Source organism: Salmo salar, chromosome 20 (assembly GCF_965601325.2).
Source record: "Salmo salar chromosome 20, fSalSal1, whole genome shotgun sequence".
Classification (NCBI taxonomy): domain Eukaryota; kingdom Metazoa; phylum Chordata; class Actinopteri; order Salmoniformes; family Salmonidae; genus Salmo; species Salmo salar.
This window is the reverse complement of record NC_138310.1, coordinates 4,705,001-4,723,331: the sequence shown is the minus strand read 5'-3', so window position 1 is coordinate 4,723,331 and position 18,331 is coordinate 4,705,001. Positions and strand designations below refer to the sequence as shown.

Sequence of the window (18,331 nt, the reverse complement as noted above, 5' to 3'; positions counted from 1 at the left end):
ATAGAGCAGCCTCCATATGGGTTTTATATAGAGCAGCTTCCATATGGGTTTTATATAGAGCAGCTTCCATATGGGTTTTATATAGAGCAGCTGCCATATGGGTTTTATATAGAGCAGCTGCCATATGGGTTTTATATAGAGCAGCTGCCATATGGGTTTTATATAGAGCAGCTGCCATATGGGTTTTATATAACATTTGTTCAGATTCACTTGAAGTTCCTATGGGATTAGTTTAAGGCTGCATCCCAATAATCTCTATTTTCTCCTGAAGTGTGCACTTGTTCACTACTCTTCATTGATTTAAAAGGAAATGACTGGAATGGATATGAAAACTCTCTCTAGCCCATTCCAACTCTAATCCAATGCTTTTACATTTGTGGGGAGTGGTGTACAAATGCACACTTCAGAAAGAAAGAGAGATTATTGGGCGCAACCAAGGGCTCATTTTATTGTGCCTGCAGGTCTTTTACTAACCAGCAGAGGGCAGGCTTGATATAAAAACCTCAATCCACCCTTATGAGGAGCAATCACTATAGACAAAATAAGTGCCCCTTATCTACTGTTCATTGATAATGTTGTGTTCTGATAGCATCATCGGTAGCTTGTCAAACATGATAATGCTACCTACATTGTCTGTATTGTTTAGGAGAACATTCCTCATAACTGTAGTCGGTGATGTGTACAATCCATGACAGACAGAGTACATCAAAACAGTATTCACAAATACTTATATGAGGGAAACACTTAAAACACTGTATTGACAGAGAGCATCCACGTAGTGGAGAGATGCTAAACTTTAAAGATAATAGAAATTTGAGGGGTGACAGAACTAAAATGAAGTGATTTTGACCACTTCAGATGTACTACAAAACAGCTAACGACGACTTTGGTTTATATGCCAATATCTTTATGTAATAAGTAGTGAAACCTATGTAGGCCTCTATTTTCTTTAATGGAAAAACGCAACGCTGTACAGTACTCCACTTATTCAGACACTGGAATTATACATAAGATATGTGTCTGTTTTGAAAGAAGCCTATCTTCCTCCCAAGCAAAGACTGTGTCCAAATGGCATATAGTGCATTACTTTTGGGACTCAAAATTATGACCCAGGCTGTCTCTTCAGCACCCAGGCACTGCCATGAACCATGTAGCATGCAAACAAACACCTCTCTCTCTCTCTCTCTCTCTCTCTCTCTCTCTCTCTCTCTCTCTCGGTCTCTCTTTCTCTTTCTCTCCCTCTCTCCCTCAAAATCTATCTGGATAAAGGATTCAAGACAAGACTCCAGACAATTACTGGTCCTCTTTCTAAACACCACTATACACTGGGAGTACAAAACATTAGGAAGACCTGCTCTTTCCATGACAGACTGACCAGGTGAATCCAGGTGAAAGCTTTGATCCCTAATTGATGTCACTTGTTGAATCCACTTCAATCAGTGTAGATGATGGGGAGGAGGCAGGTTAAATTAGGATTTTTAAGCCTTGAGACATGGATTGTGTATGTGTGCCATTCAGTGAATGAATGGGCTTGACAAACGATTTAAGTGCCTTTGAACGGGATATGGTAGTAGGTGTGTCAAGAACTGTAACACTGCTGGGTTTTTCATGCTCAACAGTTTCCAGTGTTTATCAAGAATGGTCCACCACCAAAAGGACATCGAGCCAACTTGACACAATATATATATTTTTTTACCTTTATTTAACTAGGCAAGTCAGTTAAAAAGAAATTCTTATTTTTAACGACAGCCTAGGAACAGTGGGTTAACTGCCTGTTCAGGGGCAGAGTTGTCAGCTCAGGGATTTGAACTTGCAACATTTCAGTTACTAGTACAAAGCTCTAACCACTAGGCTACCCTGCCGCCCCAACTGCTGGAGTCAACATGGCCAGCATCCCTGTGGAACACTTTCGACACCTTGTAGAGTCCATGCCCTGACGAATTGAGGCTGTTCTGAGGGCAAAAGCTCCGTAACTTAATATTAGTGAGGTGATCCTAAAGTTTTGTACACTCATTGTATATTGTTCACAGAAATATCATTGTCATTTTAAAATACTCTTTAATTCAAACCTTTTCTGTCAGACTGATGACTAAATACTCCATATTTATGCTTGTCCTCTACCCATTTTTGTGTAATAGTTGATATATATAGCGGGGTTGGTTAAATGTAGGCCTGCATTGTAAATAAGAATGTGTTCTTAACTGACTTGCCTAGTTACATAAAGGTTAAATAAAACAATGTGGAAGACACATTTCAGTTGAATGCATTCTGTTGTACAACTGACTAGATATCCCCCTTTCCCTTTCAGTTGTACAACTGACTAGGTATCCCCCTTTCCTTTCAGTTGTATAACTGACTAGGTATCCCCCTTTCCTTTCAGTTGTACAACTGACTAGGTATCCCCCTTTCCTTTCAGTTGTACAACTGACTAGGTATCCCCCTTTCCTTTCAGTTGTATAACTGACTAGGTATCCCCCTTTCCTTTCAGTTGTACAACTGACTAGGTATCCCCCTTTCCTTTCAGTTGTACAACTGACTAGGTATCCCCCTTCCCTTTCAGTTGTATAACTGACTAGGTATCCCCCTTTCCTTTCAGTTGTACAACTGACTAGGTATCCCCCTTTCTGTTGTATAACTGACTAGATATCCCCCTTTCCCTTTCCCTTTCTTAGATATGTGTTATGGTTTTCAATATTTTTATCATGTCAATTGTCCATAGTGTGTACAAAATTTTATGCAAAACTCGAACCTTATACATTCTTAACATTGTGAATAAATCTCTCCTGCACCGAACCAATGATTATGTATTTCTGTTGCAAATAACACACACACACACACACACACACACACACACACACACACACACACACACACACACACACACACACACACACACACACACACACACACACACACACACACACACACAGAATCTATTTCAGTTGCAATGGCTGTTGCAATGGCTGTTAAGATGCTTTAAACACCTGTGTCACTCTTATAAATAAGGTTAAGCACCCTTTGAAGATGAGAGTAATGCAGCTCAACCAAACACTGACAACTTGGGGATTTGTCAACTTGTAATGCACATTATGTTAATAAAGACAAAATAAACAACTGACAGTTTACTGCTCAAGCAAATTGAAACACACCAGCTTGTGAAATACCTAACACTTTATAATACTTTTCATGAAATTAGCATTAATAAACTATTTGTGAATCATTACAAAACAAACTACATGCACTGAGTGTACAAAACATTTGGAACACCTGCTCTTTCCATGACATAGACTGAACAGGTGAATCCAGGTGAAAGCTATGATCCCTTATTGATGTCACTTGTTAAATCCACTTCAATCAGTGTAGATGAAGGGGAGGAGACAGGTTAAAGAAGGATGTTTAAGCCTTGAGACAACAGACATGGATTGTGTATGTGTGCCATTCAGAGGGTAAATTGGGAAGACAACAGATGAAGTGCCTTTGAACGGGGTATGGTAGTAGGTGCCAGGCGCACCGGTTTGTGTCAAGAACTGCAACGCTGCTGGGTTTTTCACACTGAACAGTTTCCCGTGTGTATCAAGAATAGTCCACCACCCAAAGGACATCCAGCCAACTTGACACAACTGTGGGAAGCATTGGAGTACAAAAAAAAAATGCATGAAATGAAATGTATGCATTCACTACTGTAAGTCGCTCTGGATAAGAGTGTCTTCTAAATGACAAAAATGTAAATGTAAAATGAGTCAACATGGACCAGCATCCTTGTTCCTACTGTTTTTTACACTCAGTGTATTTCTTTATTTGTAAACATGTATAAACATTTAGCATGACAATCATTAGCATTAATACTTTGAAAAAAAATATCAAAACATTTAGACATTTATAAGAATTTGTAAAGGCTTATTCATAAAACGTGTACAAAGTGTAAGCTTTAACTGTGCTTTTTATTTCTTAAATATGCTTCCATTCGTCACAACAAAAACCCACCGGAAACTACAGGCTGCTTTGTAACTTCTTAATCTCTCCCAATGCGAGCAGATGGATCATTAATGTAATGCCCGGTGACACAAATAGATACAGTTCTAACCAACAGGTAAACATAACTGAATGGAGGTTAGCCAGTTTAAATAATGGAGCTTCTGACAAGTGTAATGGTTCTTTTAAGGTCGTTCCTATCTTCAAGAACTTCGATCCTGAGCGAATCTTTCCTAAACTGTGGCGTAGCGTTTGACCGGACCAAGGAGTTTAGAAAGATAGTCAAGAGCAAATCACCCCTTCAACAAGACACAACCTAACAGCGTTTAAGAATAGTTGAACCACGTTGGCTATTACATCTCACGTCCATACCTAAAGCAAACCTCTTGTAGGCTATGTCTGCTCAAATATATCACTTTTGATAGAATGATTGGCTAATTGGCGTCAATTCGAGGTATATAGCATACTTCTCGATATATAGCGCCTAAAGCCCAAGTGAATGCGCCGTGCGTCCTTAACAGAGTGCTGGCACTTCAGAGCGGGGAGTGGAAAGTAGCGGGTCAGGAAGATTGGTGGGTGGGGATAACCCTTTTGGGATGAAAAAAAATCTTTAAAAAAAATACAAAAAATCACGTGTTTGGAGATCAAAAGGAGATCCGCTTTGTAGCGCTGGAGAGAGAGGGGGTGAGTGAGAGAGAAATAGAGAGAGGGAGGGAGAAAGAGAGGGAACGTTAAGAAGCAAGCAATGTAATTGACAAGGCTGCAATAGTGAAATAAACACGCTCTTTTGACGCATCGATCTCGCATCAGATTCCATTTCAGCACCATCACCTAATCACCCTGGGAAATGATGTTCCGATCGATGCATATCCAACCGGCAAGACGATGATTTTACCAAGCAGGAGGTTAGAGTGTGTAGCCGATTCTGTAGTCTTGATGATCATCGTGGCTACCACTTCTATTGGAACGGTTTTCGCCAAGGATACGGCTTTTGTGGAAGTAGTACTGTTTGAGTCCAGTCCGAATGGAGATTATACTACATACACGACGGGGTTGCAAGGACGATTCTCAAAGGCAGGAGCCACTATCAGCGCGGAGGGCGAGATTGTACAAGTATGTAAAACTCAGTTCAGTTGTGCGCAACTGCGCATGACATGTGCAATATGTTGCCACAGCTCGGCTGGTTTCTTGCTCTACTCTAAAACTTTTAGTCTACTATGTGTGTGTGTGTGTGTGTGTGTGTGTGTGTGTGTGTGTGTGTGTGTGTGTGTGTGAGTGTGAGTGTGAGAGAGAATATGTGATTACAACATGGCTTCTATTTTTTTGTAACTCATTTACAATGAAACATGCACTTTCCTGGATAGAAGCTCACATTCACCCCCAATCTGCCATGGCATATACATTCAATAACACTTATTTCTCTCCCTCAGATAGAGTTTTTAAACATAGTTATTACACAGGAAAATCATTCAAGTTGTTCATCATGACCTGATGAAAGTTACAATTGATAGAGTTTGTGGTTAGTTGGTCACAGCTCCATCAAATATTGTCTAGAACTAATCAAGAAACGTTATGTCCAATAACGGTACGTGATTTGATTCAGTGGCATAGATCATTTCGGGCTCAATTAGTTGGCGGAAAATTGTTTGTTTTCATAATTGACTTATTATTTGCATCAATTCCACCAATGGAACTCAAACAACTCTGCATACCTACTGTCCCGCCTCGCTGTGAAGTTACACTGTATCAATCTTCCACACAGAAAACGTCTTTGAAGCATGACTAAGCTAGTGATTGTGTGCGGATATTTTATAACAACATTAAAAGGCAACACACTATCCCAGGCCATTCACTTGTAGAATGTTGTGCGATCTGGAATAACAAGGATATACTATTTTTGTGTACCCAGTACCAACTTAGTTACTTCGTTTTGGTATGGTCGTTTTATAGTCCACAGTTACTTCACTAACCATGTGCGTAATCGTTTCCCGTAAGCACCATCGGCAAGTGTACTAAAGCCTTTGATAGCTGTCCAAGCCTGACGCCTTGTGATGTTAGCCCACGCCACGGCCCCTCCAACCCTGCTGTAGCCTACATAAAAACGGGACAATGTGGTCTATTACTCTCGGTGCTGATTTTGAAAGCTATACCGGGAGAAGGGAACTTTCTCTGGAGCAGTCATCTTGTAAATAAAAGTTGAATTTGTTAACTGGCGAACATGCAGTGACTGTATGAAGTTTGAAAAGGACAGTATTTAGTGGGGAGAGTTGTGAAAATGGACCTAAAAGCCCGCTGAAGTGAAGTGTGCCCTGGGTAAAGAATGTAGTGACTGAAACCCTGACACCCTTTTTTTTTGTGGAATATAGTGAATGTTCATTATATTAAAGAAAATATGATAGACTGCTACTTATAATATTTTAACATTGATTAAAACCTATAGGAGTATTTCATAGTGTAGTAAGTCCTAGGCGCCAACCTAGTGGGGATTAGCACTGCTACAGTACACATGACCATGATTAGGTAGAAAAGACTCAATTATGACTATTTTTGTGCTAACCTACATGTTTAATGAAGTAACGGGTGACTTGTTTGCGCATTAGTCTTCTTATATGCCATACCATATCTGGGTCCTGTTAGGATCGTCACAGGAATCTATAACGTCGACTGTCAGTAAGACATGTACTGCTTTCTAACGCATACTGTGAAATTACAATACAGAGCCACAGGAGAGTACAGGCTTTCCTGAAGAGAACTTCATTGAATGGTGCGTGTGTGTGTGTGTGTGTCAGCGTGTGCACTCACGAGGGTATTTTCATAAAAATGGCAACAAGTTGTCATATTTTGCAATGAAAGTAGCATGTTGCGGGAGAACGTTAGGATCAAAGGACAGAGAATATTTAGCACAGAAATGGATCCTGTTTGACTGTTTATACACATAGCGTTCGTTGGACATTTGGCTTGGCTTGCTAACCACACAGAAATGTCAGACCTCAGCTATACATTGAAAACCACATCTATTTAGATTTGCTTTCTTTGCTAACATAGTGTTCTGACCACGCCTATTCTCTGTCCTTCTATATAAAGAAGAGGGACAGTTTGTCCAATACCACTCCTATTCTCTGTCCTTCTATATAAAGAAGAGGGACAGTTTGTCCAACACCACTCCTATTCTCTGTCCTTCTATATAAAGAAGAGGGACAGTTTGTCCAATACCACTCCTATTCTCTGTCCTTCTATATAAAGAAGAGGGACAGTTTGTCCAACACCACTCCTATTCTCTGTCCTTCTATATAAAGAAGAGGGACAGTTTGTCCAACACCACTCCTATTCTCTGTCCTTCTATATAAAGAAGAGGGACAGTTTGTCCAATACCACTCCTATTCTCTCTCCTTCTATATAAAGAAGAGGGACAGTTTGTCCAATACCACTCCTATTCTCTCTCCTTCTATATAAAGAACAGGGACAGTTTGTCCAATACCACTCCTATTCTCTGTCCTTCTATATAAAGAACAGGGACAGTTTGTCCAATACCACTCCTATTCTCTGTCCTTCTATATAAAGAAGAGGGACAGTTTGTCCAACACAGGCAAAACCATTTGTCATTCAAACAGTTCCAAACAGTTTTGAATTTTTTATTTCACTAGTTGCTGTTAGTTTATATCTTTCTGAATAAGATAGATGGCAACCCCGTGACTGTATTCTTTTATTGAAAAAGTAATGGAATTTGAAACTGTATTTGTTAAAATGTGTCATTCAAAAGCATAATAAAGTATATAAATGTCTGGATTTGATTAAAGCCTTGATCAGCATGATAATTCAAACCTGATGCTACCGGAGCCTAGGAGACATATATTAAATACATTTAATGAGCCCTACATTAACAACGTTTAATGAGCACAAGCCCAGCCCAAATTATTGTGCTGTTATCCAATACATACTGTATTCATCATTCTAATGACATCCTTGAACACTATAGGCCTAGAATTAGATGCATACGGCTTTCATTTCTCTTCACGAAGATTGAATGGTTATGGGTCTGAATAAATAACTGCTGTAGTCTACCACCATTGCACGTTCGCTCTTTCAAACTACCCATGAGTTCTGTTGTCTGCTGTATTTAACATTAATCAAAAAAAGTGCTTGCGTCCCTTTTCAAATAGTCTATTCGTATAACAAATGCTAAAAACAAATTGTCCAGCAAGCTTTTCTAGTCTAGCTTTTCCTGCATGGGAATCCAAGAGCTAAGGAGCATTTTTTAAAGGAGAGAGGCCAGCAGAGCACAGGTACTTGAGTATTGGACAAGAGACAGAGGCTATAAGTTAGAAGCGTATTATGCATAACTGTCACGGTTGTCGTAGGAAGGAGCGGACCAAAGTGCAGCATGTGTGTCATTCCACATTTTATTTACACTGCGAAACTATGCAATACATACACATAAACTCAAGAACGAAAAAACAACAAACCGTGACGCAGAGGTGAAACAAACACTAACTTAAAGCCAATCTCCCACAAACCCAGGTGGGAAAAACACCTACTTAAGTATGATCTCCAATTAGAGACAACGATGACCAGCTGCCTCTAATTGGAGATCATCCCAAACAAAACCCAACATAGAAATACAAAACTAGAACATGACAACATAGAAAAACTAAACTAGAAAACCCCCCTGTCACGCCCTGACCTACACTACCATAGAAAATAACAGCTTTCTATGGTCAGGACGTGACAATAACCCATCATTAAATAGCTAAATATAAGGCATTGAATTTCGTACCTGAACGAGGTAGGCTAGGATATCTATATACTGGACTATATATCAATCTAGAAGAGGATTATCTATTGTGTATGCAGTTTGAATGGAGTTAGATGGAGAGAGAGAGATTGCGAGATAGTGCTTGCGTGTGCACTGATTTAAAACAATGATATTTGAGATGTTTAAAAACTCTGCAACTGTAATTCCTATATATATATATATATGTATGTATGTATGTGTTTACAGTTAAAAAAACAATGTGACCCACCGAAAGCCAGATGTACATGCGTAAATTAGACATTCTGTCTTTGTATTACTGTAGAATAGACTATGTTGTAGGAAATGTAGACCTACCTGTCACAAGAAAAAAAGTTACCCTGATGAGATGATAGGTCTACGTGTATTGTGAACTGCTCTCCATACTGAGATGGGCTGTCTGTCCCCACCCTGAGCGTTGATGATTCATCATGCAGAGGCCGTAGAGAAGCCATATTTAGACATCGCATATAATTTAACAGTTCCATTTCACGGCACACTGTTCATATAAATAATGTATTATAATTTACTGGTTTCTTGCAGTTATTTATCCCGGGAAAAGGGAGTGGTTTTGTGCAGTAAATCCCGGTATATCTCGGTAACCGGGTTCCCGCCATTCAACCCTACTCATGTAGGCACGTCCATGTAGGCACGTCCATGTTGGCACGTCCATGTTGGTACTACGTCCATGTTGGTACTACGTCCATGTAGGTACTACGTCCATGTAGGTACTACGTCCATGTAGGTACTACGTCCATGTAGGCACGTCCATGTTGGCACGTCCATGTTGGCACGTCCATGTTGGTACTACGTCCATGTAGGCACGTCCATGTTGGCACGTCCATGTAGGTACTACGTTCATGTAGGTACTACGTTCATGTAGGTACTACGTTCATGTAGGCACATCCATGTAGGCACGTCCATGTAGGCACGTCCATGTTGGTACTACGTCCATGTTGGTACTACGTCCATGTAGGTACTACGTCCATGTAGGCACGTCCATGTTGGCACGTCCATGTTGGCACGTCCATGTTGGTACTACGTCCATGTAGGCACGTCCATGTAGGCACGTCCATGTAGGCACGTTCATGTAGGTACTACGTTCATGTAGGTACTACGTTCATGTAGGTACTACGTTCATGTAGGCACATCCATGTAGGCACGTCCATGTAGGCACGTCCATGTTGGTACTACGTCCATGTTGGTACTACGTCCATGTAGGTACTACGTCCATGTAGGTACTACGTCCATGTAGGTACTACGTCCATGTTGGTATTTTTATGTTGGTACGTCTATGTTGGTACGTCTATGTTGGTACGTCCATGTTGGTACGTCCATGTAGGTACGTCCATGTAGGTACGTCCATGTAGGTACGTCCATGTAGGTACGTCCATGTAGGTACGTCCATGTAGGTACGTCCATGTAGGTACGTCCATGTAGGTACGTCCATGTTGGTACGTCCATGTAGGTACGTCCATGTAGGTACGTCAATGGGGCAGGCGCTGTGTGTCCGTCCATGTTAGTACGTCCAGGCGTTGTTTGTGTGCACCAGGCCTAATTATGTTTCTGTCATGATCATATCAAATGTATTTATAAAGCCCTTTTTACATCAGCAGATGTCACAAAGTGCTTATACAGAAACCCAGCCAAAAAAAAACGAAAGAGCAAGCAATGCAGATGTAGCCACAGGTTTAATGCATTATGATGCACTTATAATGCATTGTAAGACTTGTTATAAACATCCCTAAATACTTTCACTACTGTCCCTGTTGTGCGTTTCCACACTTTCAGCTTTCTCCCAGTCTGTGTGAATGGAGGCTTTGATTTTCAGCTTTCTCCCAGTCTGTGTGAATGGAGGCCTTGACCTTCAGCTTTCTCCCAGTCTGTGTGAATGGAGGCCTTGACCTTCAGCTTTCTCCCAGTCAGTGTGAATGGAGGCCTTGACCTTCAGCTTTCTCCCAGTCAGTGTGAATGGAGGCCTTGACCTTCAGCTTTCTCCCAGTCAGTGTGAATGGAGGCCTTGATCTTCAGCTTTCTCCCAGTCTGTGTGAATGGAGGCCTTGACCTTCAGCTTTCTCCCAGTCTGTGTGAATGGAGGCCTTGACCTTCAGCTTTCTCCCAGTCAGTGTGAATGGAGGCCTTGACCTTCAGCTTTCTCCCAGTCTGTGTGAATGGAGGCTTTGACCTTCAGCTTTCTCCCAGTCAGTGTGAATGGAGGCCTTGACCTTCAGCTTTCTCCCAGTCAGTGTGAATGGAGGCCTTGACCTTCAGCTTTCTCCCAGTCAGTGTGAATGGAGGCTTTGACCTTCAGCTTTCTCCCAGTCAGTGTGAATGGAGGCCTTGACCTTCAGCTTTCTCCCAGTCAGTGTGAATGGAGGCCTTGACCTTCAGCTTTCTCCCAGTCAGTGTGAATGGAGGCTTTGACCTTCAGCTTTCTCCCAGTCAGTGTGAATGGAGGCCTTGACCTTCAGCTTTCTCCCAGTCAGTGTGAATGGAGGCCTTGACCTTCAGCTTTCTCCCAGTCTGTGTGAATGGAGGCCTTGACTTGGCCCGTCCAGCGTATGTGTCTGAGCTGAGCGGTTTGGCATGCTGAGTCGGCCAGGGCAGGCAGGCAGGCAGGCAGGTAGGCCAGTCAGTCAGCTCCAGCGGTTTGAATAGGCGGTTTGAATATGTACAGTGGTCTCCAAACCTCAAGAGGTACAGTAACCACAACCCCAACCGCCACCAACTCCCCTGTTCCCCAGAGCGAACACCCCCTCAGCTCTGCCTGAATAGTGCAGAAAAACAGCACGTGCCGGTGGGGGCCAAAAATAATAAATGAAGTCAGTTTGCTTATTGCTCTGCTCTGCTAATAGGGAAGTGAGATGACTCGATGTGGACGGGACGCCAGAACTGTGAGCCCCTCCCTCCCTCCCTCCCTCCCCAACAGACAGCCCAGTCCCCCGATTGCCTACAATTTGACTACATAATAGGGAGGTAACCAATGTCTCTTTAAATCACCCTCTGTGTCAGCAAGTCAAACTGCATGGGCTCTTCTCTCTCTGCAAGCGGGGCAGCTCCCCGACTTTACAACATACAATAAAAACATAGAATGTAGGATTTAGGACACTCTGAATATATATATATATATACTGCTCAAAAAAATAAAGGGAACACTTAAACAACACAATGTAACTCCAAGTCAATCACACTTCTGTGATATCAAACTGTCCACTTAGGAAGCAACACTGAGTGACAATAAATTTCACATGCTGTTGTGCAAATGGAATAGACAACAGGTGGAAATTATAGGCAATTAGCAAGACACCCCCAATAAAGGAGTGGTTCTGCAGGTGGGAACCACAGACCACTTCTCAGTTCCTATGCTTCCTGGCTGATGTTTCGGTCACTTTTGAATGCTGGCGGTGCTTTCACTCTAGTGGTAGCATGAGACGGAGTCTACAACCCACACAAATGGCTCAGGTAGTGCAGCTCATCCAGGATGGCACATCAATGCGAGCTGTGGCAAGAAGGTTTGCTGTGTCTGTCAGCGTAGTGTCCAGAGCATGGAGGCGCTACCAGGAGACAGCCCAGTACATCAGGAGACGTGGAGGAGGCCGTAGGAGGGCAACAACCCAGCAGCAAGACCGCTACCTCCGCCTTTGTGCAAGGAGGAGCAGGAGAAGCACGGCCCGAGCCCTGCAAAATGACCTCCAGCAGGCCACAAATGTGCATGTGTCTGCTCAAACGGTCAGAAACAGACTCCATGAGGGTGGTATGAGGGCCCGACGTCCACAGGTGGGGGTTGTGCTTACAGCCCAACACCGTGCAGGACGTTTGGCATTTGCCAGAGAACACCAAGATTGGCAAATTCGCCACTGGCGCCCTGTGCTCTTCACAGATGAAAGCAGGTTCACACTGAGCACATGTGACAGAGTCTGGAGACGCCGTGGAGAACGTTCTGCTGCCTGCAACATCCTCCAGCATGACCGGTTTGGCGGTGGGTCAGTCATGGTGTGGGGTGGCATTTCTTTGGGGGGCCGCACAGCCCTCCATGTGCTAGCCAGAGGTAGCCTGACTGCCATTAGGTACCGAGATGAGATCCTCAGACCCCTTGTGAGACCATATGCTGGTGCTGTTGGCCCTGGGTTCCTCCTAATGCAAGACAATGCTAGACCTCATGTGGCTGGAGTGTGTCAGCAGTTCCTACAAGAGGAAGGCATTGATGCTATGGACTGGCCCGCCCGTTCCCCAGACCTGAATCCAATTGAGCACATCTGGGACATCATGTCTCGCTCCATCCACCAACGCCACGTTGCACCACAGACTGTCCAGGAGTGCTTTAGTCCAGGTCTGGGAGGAGATCCCTCAGGAGACCATCCGCCACCTCATCAGGAGCATGCCCAGGCGTTGTAGGGAGGTCATACAGGCACGTGGAGGCCACACACACTACTGAGCCTCATTTTGACTTGTTTTAAGGACATTACATCAAAGTTGGATCAGCCTGTAGTGTGGTTTTCCACTCCAAATCCAGACCTCCATGGGTTGATTGATTGGATTTCCATTGATTATTTTTGTGTTATTTTTGTTGTCAGCACATTCAACTATGTAAAGAAAAAAGTATTTAATAAGATTATTTCTTTCATTCAGATCTAGGATGTGTTATTTAAGTGTTCCCTTTATTTTTTTGAGCAGTATATATATCCTCATTGCCTCCTCAACTTCAGCTGGTGTGAAGTGTTGTGAAACAGTGGGTTTACTGTAGCCAGAGTCATTACTATAGAATGTAGAGCTACATTGCTATAAGGCATTGTCGCTTGATGTTTTGGGTTTGCAGTTTTGACTAGTTTGCGATGTTTGTCTTCATTCTCATTGAATACGGTGTGGGGGTATGAATGTGGCAGCATATCACATCGGACCCTGCTATAAGAGTCGTTGTCTGAATGGGAATGTGATGGTGTATAATTCCGAACCCTGGTGTAAACAAGCGGCAGTGGGCTATTACATCGGCTCCGTTTCATTGGCGGTGTTGACAATGGCAAACACCGTGACACGGTGCCACGATGGCATGACCGCCCCCACAACCCCCACCATTACCAACCCTCACCACTACCAACCCTCACCACTACCAACCCTCGCCACTACCAACCCCCGCCCACCACTACCAACCCCCGCCCACCACTACCAACCCCCTCCACTACCAACCCCCACCACTACCAACCCCCGCCACTACCAACCCCTACCCCCACAACCCCCACCACTACCAACCCCCGCCCACCACTACCAACCCCCTTGCTCCCACTACCCCCCGCCACTACCAACCCCCACCCCCACAACCCCCACCACTACCAACCCCCGCCCACCACTACCAACCCCCGCCCACCACTACCAACCCCCGCCCACCACTACCAACCCCCGCCCTCCACTACCAACCCCCGCCCACCACTACCAACCCCCGCCCACCACTACCAACCCCCACCCACCACTACCAACCCCCACCACTACCAACCCCCGCCCACCACTACCAACCCCCACCACTACCAACCCCCACCACTACCAACCCCCACCCACCACTACCAACCCCCACCCACCACTACCAACCCCCGCCCACCACTACCAACCCCCGCCCACCACTACCAACCCCCGCCCCCACAACCCCCACCACTACCAACCCCCGCCACTACCAACCCACGCCACTACCAACCCCCGCCTGATTTGCCCAGGTTGAACGATTTGGGCGACAGAAGGTGAGCTCAGGTTCACTATGACCATGCCAACCGATATTTACCCAGTTGGATGGTATCACCACCATAGGGCTCCGGTCTAAAGTAGTGCACTATGTAGGGAATAGGGTTCTGTTTTGGTCAAAGGCCTGATCTGCATGGGAGGAGGAGCTACTGATCCTACTTCCTGGTTTGGGATGACATTTTATAATGGAATGCACAAAGGGTTACTAGACCACCACCCAAGTGTCACCATACTTCTATTTTTGCCATTTAACATTAGCATAGTATCAGTCAGTCATTGCAGTGGCATGACAAACATGGTTCATTATGAGACGATAATAACATATTATAAAGGAGGTCATAGGCTTTATAACTTTAAAACGTATAAGTCTTACAATGCATTATAACTGCATAATAATGCATCATTCCTGCAGTTACCAGTGTCACCATTGGTTTTCTTGGTCCTGATGAAGTTGAAATGAAGGCATCTGCTCACCATATGTATCACCTATCATCTCCATATTGTCTCTCCCCTGGCCAAGTTGACTGTTGACTGTTGTTTTAGCCCAGCGAGGGAAGCTGCCTGCATCTCATCTCATCACATGGTCTGATTTCCCTGCAGCGGGGCTGTGCTGTCAGCAGCATGTGAGAGAGAGGAGCTAGAGGAACAAGTAGAGGCAGTGACAGAGGCTGAGCCAGGGCGGGGAGGCAGGGGAGGCAGGGCGGGCTGGCAGGACGGGGGGCGGTTGGAGGCAGGGACAGAGGCTGAGACCGGGCTGGGGGCAGGGGGGCAGGGCGAGACGGGCGGGCGGCCGGTGGGGCAGGGACAGGGCTGGCGGGGCGGGGTCAGAGAGGCAGATCCGGAGGCAGAGATGTGGCAGTGTTAGCGGCAGCGCCCGTCGGTCCCAGATGGAACTCATAGTGTCTTCAAACCAGAACCAAAGAGAATATGTGGCTTTCGTCTCACTTCCTCCTTGGAAAGACTCAAACTTCCTGTGAAATAAAGTTACAGGAAAGAAAGACAGCTGAGAATCTTGGGCTCTGCATCTCACTCAAAGTATTACATTACACTGCATCAAATATCAACCACTGTTGTTGATATGTTTCTACATTGAGTCATTTCTTTGAATGTGAATAACCTATACCATTCAAACTCAACTCTGGACCTCGAAGACAGTTCCACTTCCTTTGTTCATTGTTCCCCTCCAATTAGGGACTGATTTAGACCTGGGACATCAGGTGGCACTAATTCATTATCAGGTAGAACAGAAAACCAGTAGGCTCCGGACCTCTTAGGGTAAGAGTTGAATACCCCTGTCCTATATAGTAGCTTAGTCTGACCTTTATGATGTCTATACAGTAGCTTAGTCTGACCTTTATGATGTCTATACAGTAGCTTAGTCTGACCTTTATGAAGTCTATAAAGTAGCTTAGTCTGACCTTTATGATGTCTATACAGTAGCTTAGTCTGACCTTCATGATGTCTATACAGTAGCTTAGTCTGACCTTTCATGATGTCTATACAGTAGGCTTAGTCTGACCTTCATGATGTCTATACAGTAGCTTAGTCTGACCTTCATGAAGTCTATACAGTAGCTTAGTCTGACCTTTATGATGTCTATACAGTAGCTTAGTCTGACCTTCATGATGTCTATACAGTAGCTTAGTCTGACCTTTATGATGTCTATACAGTAGCTTAGTCTGACCTTCATGATGTCTATACAGTAGCTTAGTCTGACCTTCATGAAGTCTATACAGTAGCTTAGAGATGTTTATCTTTCAAATGGTGAAAAATAGTTGATTGTTTGAGAAATTGAAATTATTAGATTCTTGCAGTTTTGAATTTCCCACCATGGTCTCTTGACAATAAATCCCAATACCGGGATCAGAAAAATGGCATAAAAATGGATTTTAAACAGCGGTTGACATGCTTCGAAACAGCCAATTTACCGTTAATCCCTTTCATTTTGTTACATACATTTTGGTTAATACATGTACTAATTACAGTAATTGAACATTAACCTGTTAGGGCTAGGGGGCAGTATTGACACGGCCGGATAAAAAACGTACCCTATTTAATCTGGTTACTACTCCTGCCCAGTAACTAGAATATGCATATAATTATTGGCTTTGGATAGAAAACACTCCAAAGTTTCTAAAACTGTTTGAATGGTGTCTGTGAGTATAACAGAACTCAAATGGCAGGTCAAAACCTGAGAAGATTCTGTACAGGAAGTGCCCTGTCTGACCATTTCTTGGCCTTCTTTGCCATCTCTATCCATTACAAAGGACCTCTGCTGTTACGTGACACTTCCTACGGCTGCCATGGGCTCTCAGAAGGCGGCAAAAAGTTGAATTGTGGCTTTGCAGGCTCTGGTTGAAAAAAAGTAGCGCGTTTGGGTAGTGGCTGGTTACAGTACTGTGAGACTCAGGCGTGTGCCCGCGTCGACCGACTGCTTTGTTTTCTTTCCTCTGTTTACCTAAACGGAGATTCCCGGTCGGAATATTATCGCTTTTTTACGAGAAAAATGGCATAAAAATGGATTTCAAACAGCGGTTGACATGCTTCGAAGTACGGTAATGGAATATTTAGAATTTTTCTGTCACGAATTGCGCCATGCTCGTAACCCTGATTTACCATTTCGGATAGTGTCTGGAACGCACGAACAAAACGCCGCTATTTGGATATAACGATGGATTATTTTGGACCAAACCAACATTTGTTATTGAAGTAGCAGTCCTGGGAGTGCATTCTGACGAAGACAACAAAGGTAATCAAACTTTTGTAATAGTAAATCTGACTTTGGTCAGGGCTAAACTTGGTGGGTGTCTAAATGGCTAGCCGTGATGGCTGGGCTATCTACTGAGAATATTGCAAAATGTGCTTTCACCGAAAAGCTATTTTAAAATCGGACACCTCGATTGCACAAAGGAGTTCTGTATCTATAATTCTTAAAATAATTGTTATGTTTTTTGTGAACGTTTATCGTGAGTAATTTAGTAAATTGTTAGTAAATTCCCCGGAAGTTTGCGGGGGGTATGCTAGTTCTGAACGTCACATGCTAATGTAAAAAGCTGGTTTTTGATATAAATATGAACTTGATTGAACAAAACATGCATGTATTGTATAACATAATGTCCTAGGATTGTCATCTGATGAAGATCATCAAAGGTTAGTGCTGCATTTAGCTGTTTCTGGGTTTTTGTGACATTATATGCTAGCTTGAAAAATGGGTGTCTGATTATTTCTGGCTGGGTACTCTGCTGACATAATCTAATGTTTTGCTTTCGTTGTAAAGCCTTTTTGAAATCGGACAGTGTGGTTAGATTAACGAGAGTCTTGTCTTTAAAATGCTGTAAAATAGTCATATGTTTGAGAAATTGAAGTAATAGCATTTCTAAGGTATTTGAAAATCGCGCCACGGGATTCAACTGGCTGTTGCGTAGGTGGGACGAATTCGTCCCGCCTAGCCCAGAGAGGCTAAGTATGATTCCTAATCAGAGACAACGATAGACAGCTTCCTCAGATTAGGAACCATACTCGGCCCAAAACAAAGGAATACAAAACATAGAATGCCCACCCCACACCCTGACCTAACAAAATAGAGAAATAACCCGTCTCTCTCAGGTCAGGGCGTGACACTATAAGAATATCCAATAGTCAAAGGTATATGAAATACAAATCGTAGAGAGAGAAATAGTCCTATAATTCCTATAATAACTACAACCTAAAACTTCTTACCTGGGAATATTGAAGACTCATGTTAAAAGGAACCACCAGCTTTCATATGTTTTCATGTTCTGAGCAAGGAACTTAAACATTAGCTTTTTTACATGGCACATATTGCACTTTTACTTTCTTCTC

At 43.4% G+C, this 18,331-nt stretch overlaps 1 protein-coding gene across 2 annotated transcripts in view; it reads left to right on the top strand.

Annotated features, from left to right (window-relative positions):
• The first annotated feature begins 4,524 nt into the window (after positions 1–4,524).
• Positions 4,525–18,331, top strand: part of LOC106580211 (E3 ubiquitin-protein ligase znrf3) — a 207,693-nt gene continuing 193,886 nt past the window's right edge. For both annotated transcript variants that reach the window (XM_014161036.3, XM_014161035.3), the window contains exon 1: positions 4,525–5,085. In XM_014161036.3, the coding sequence (XP_014016511.1) occupies positions 4,858–5,085 (228 nt within the window). In that variant the 5' untranslated portion in view covers positions 4,525–4,857. The remainder of the gene's footprint in view (positions 5,086–18,331) is intronic.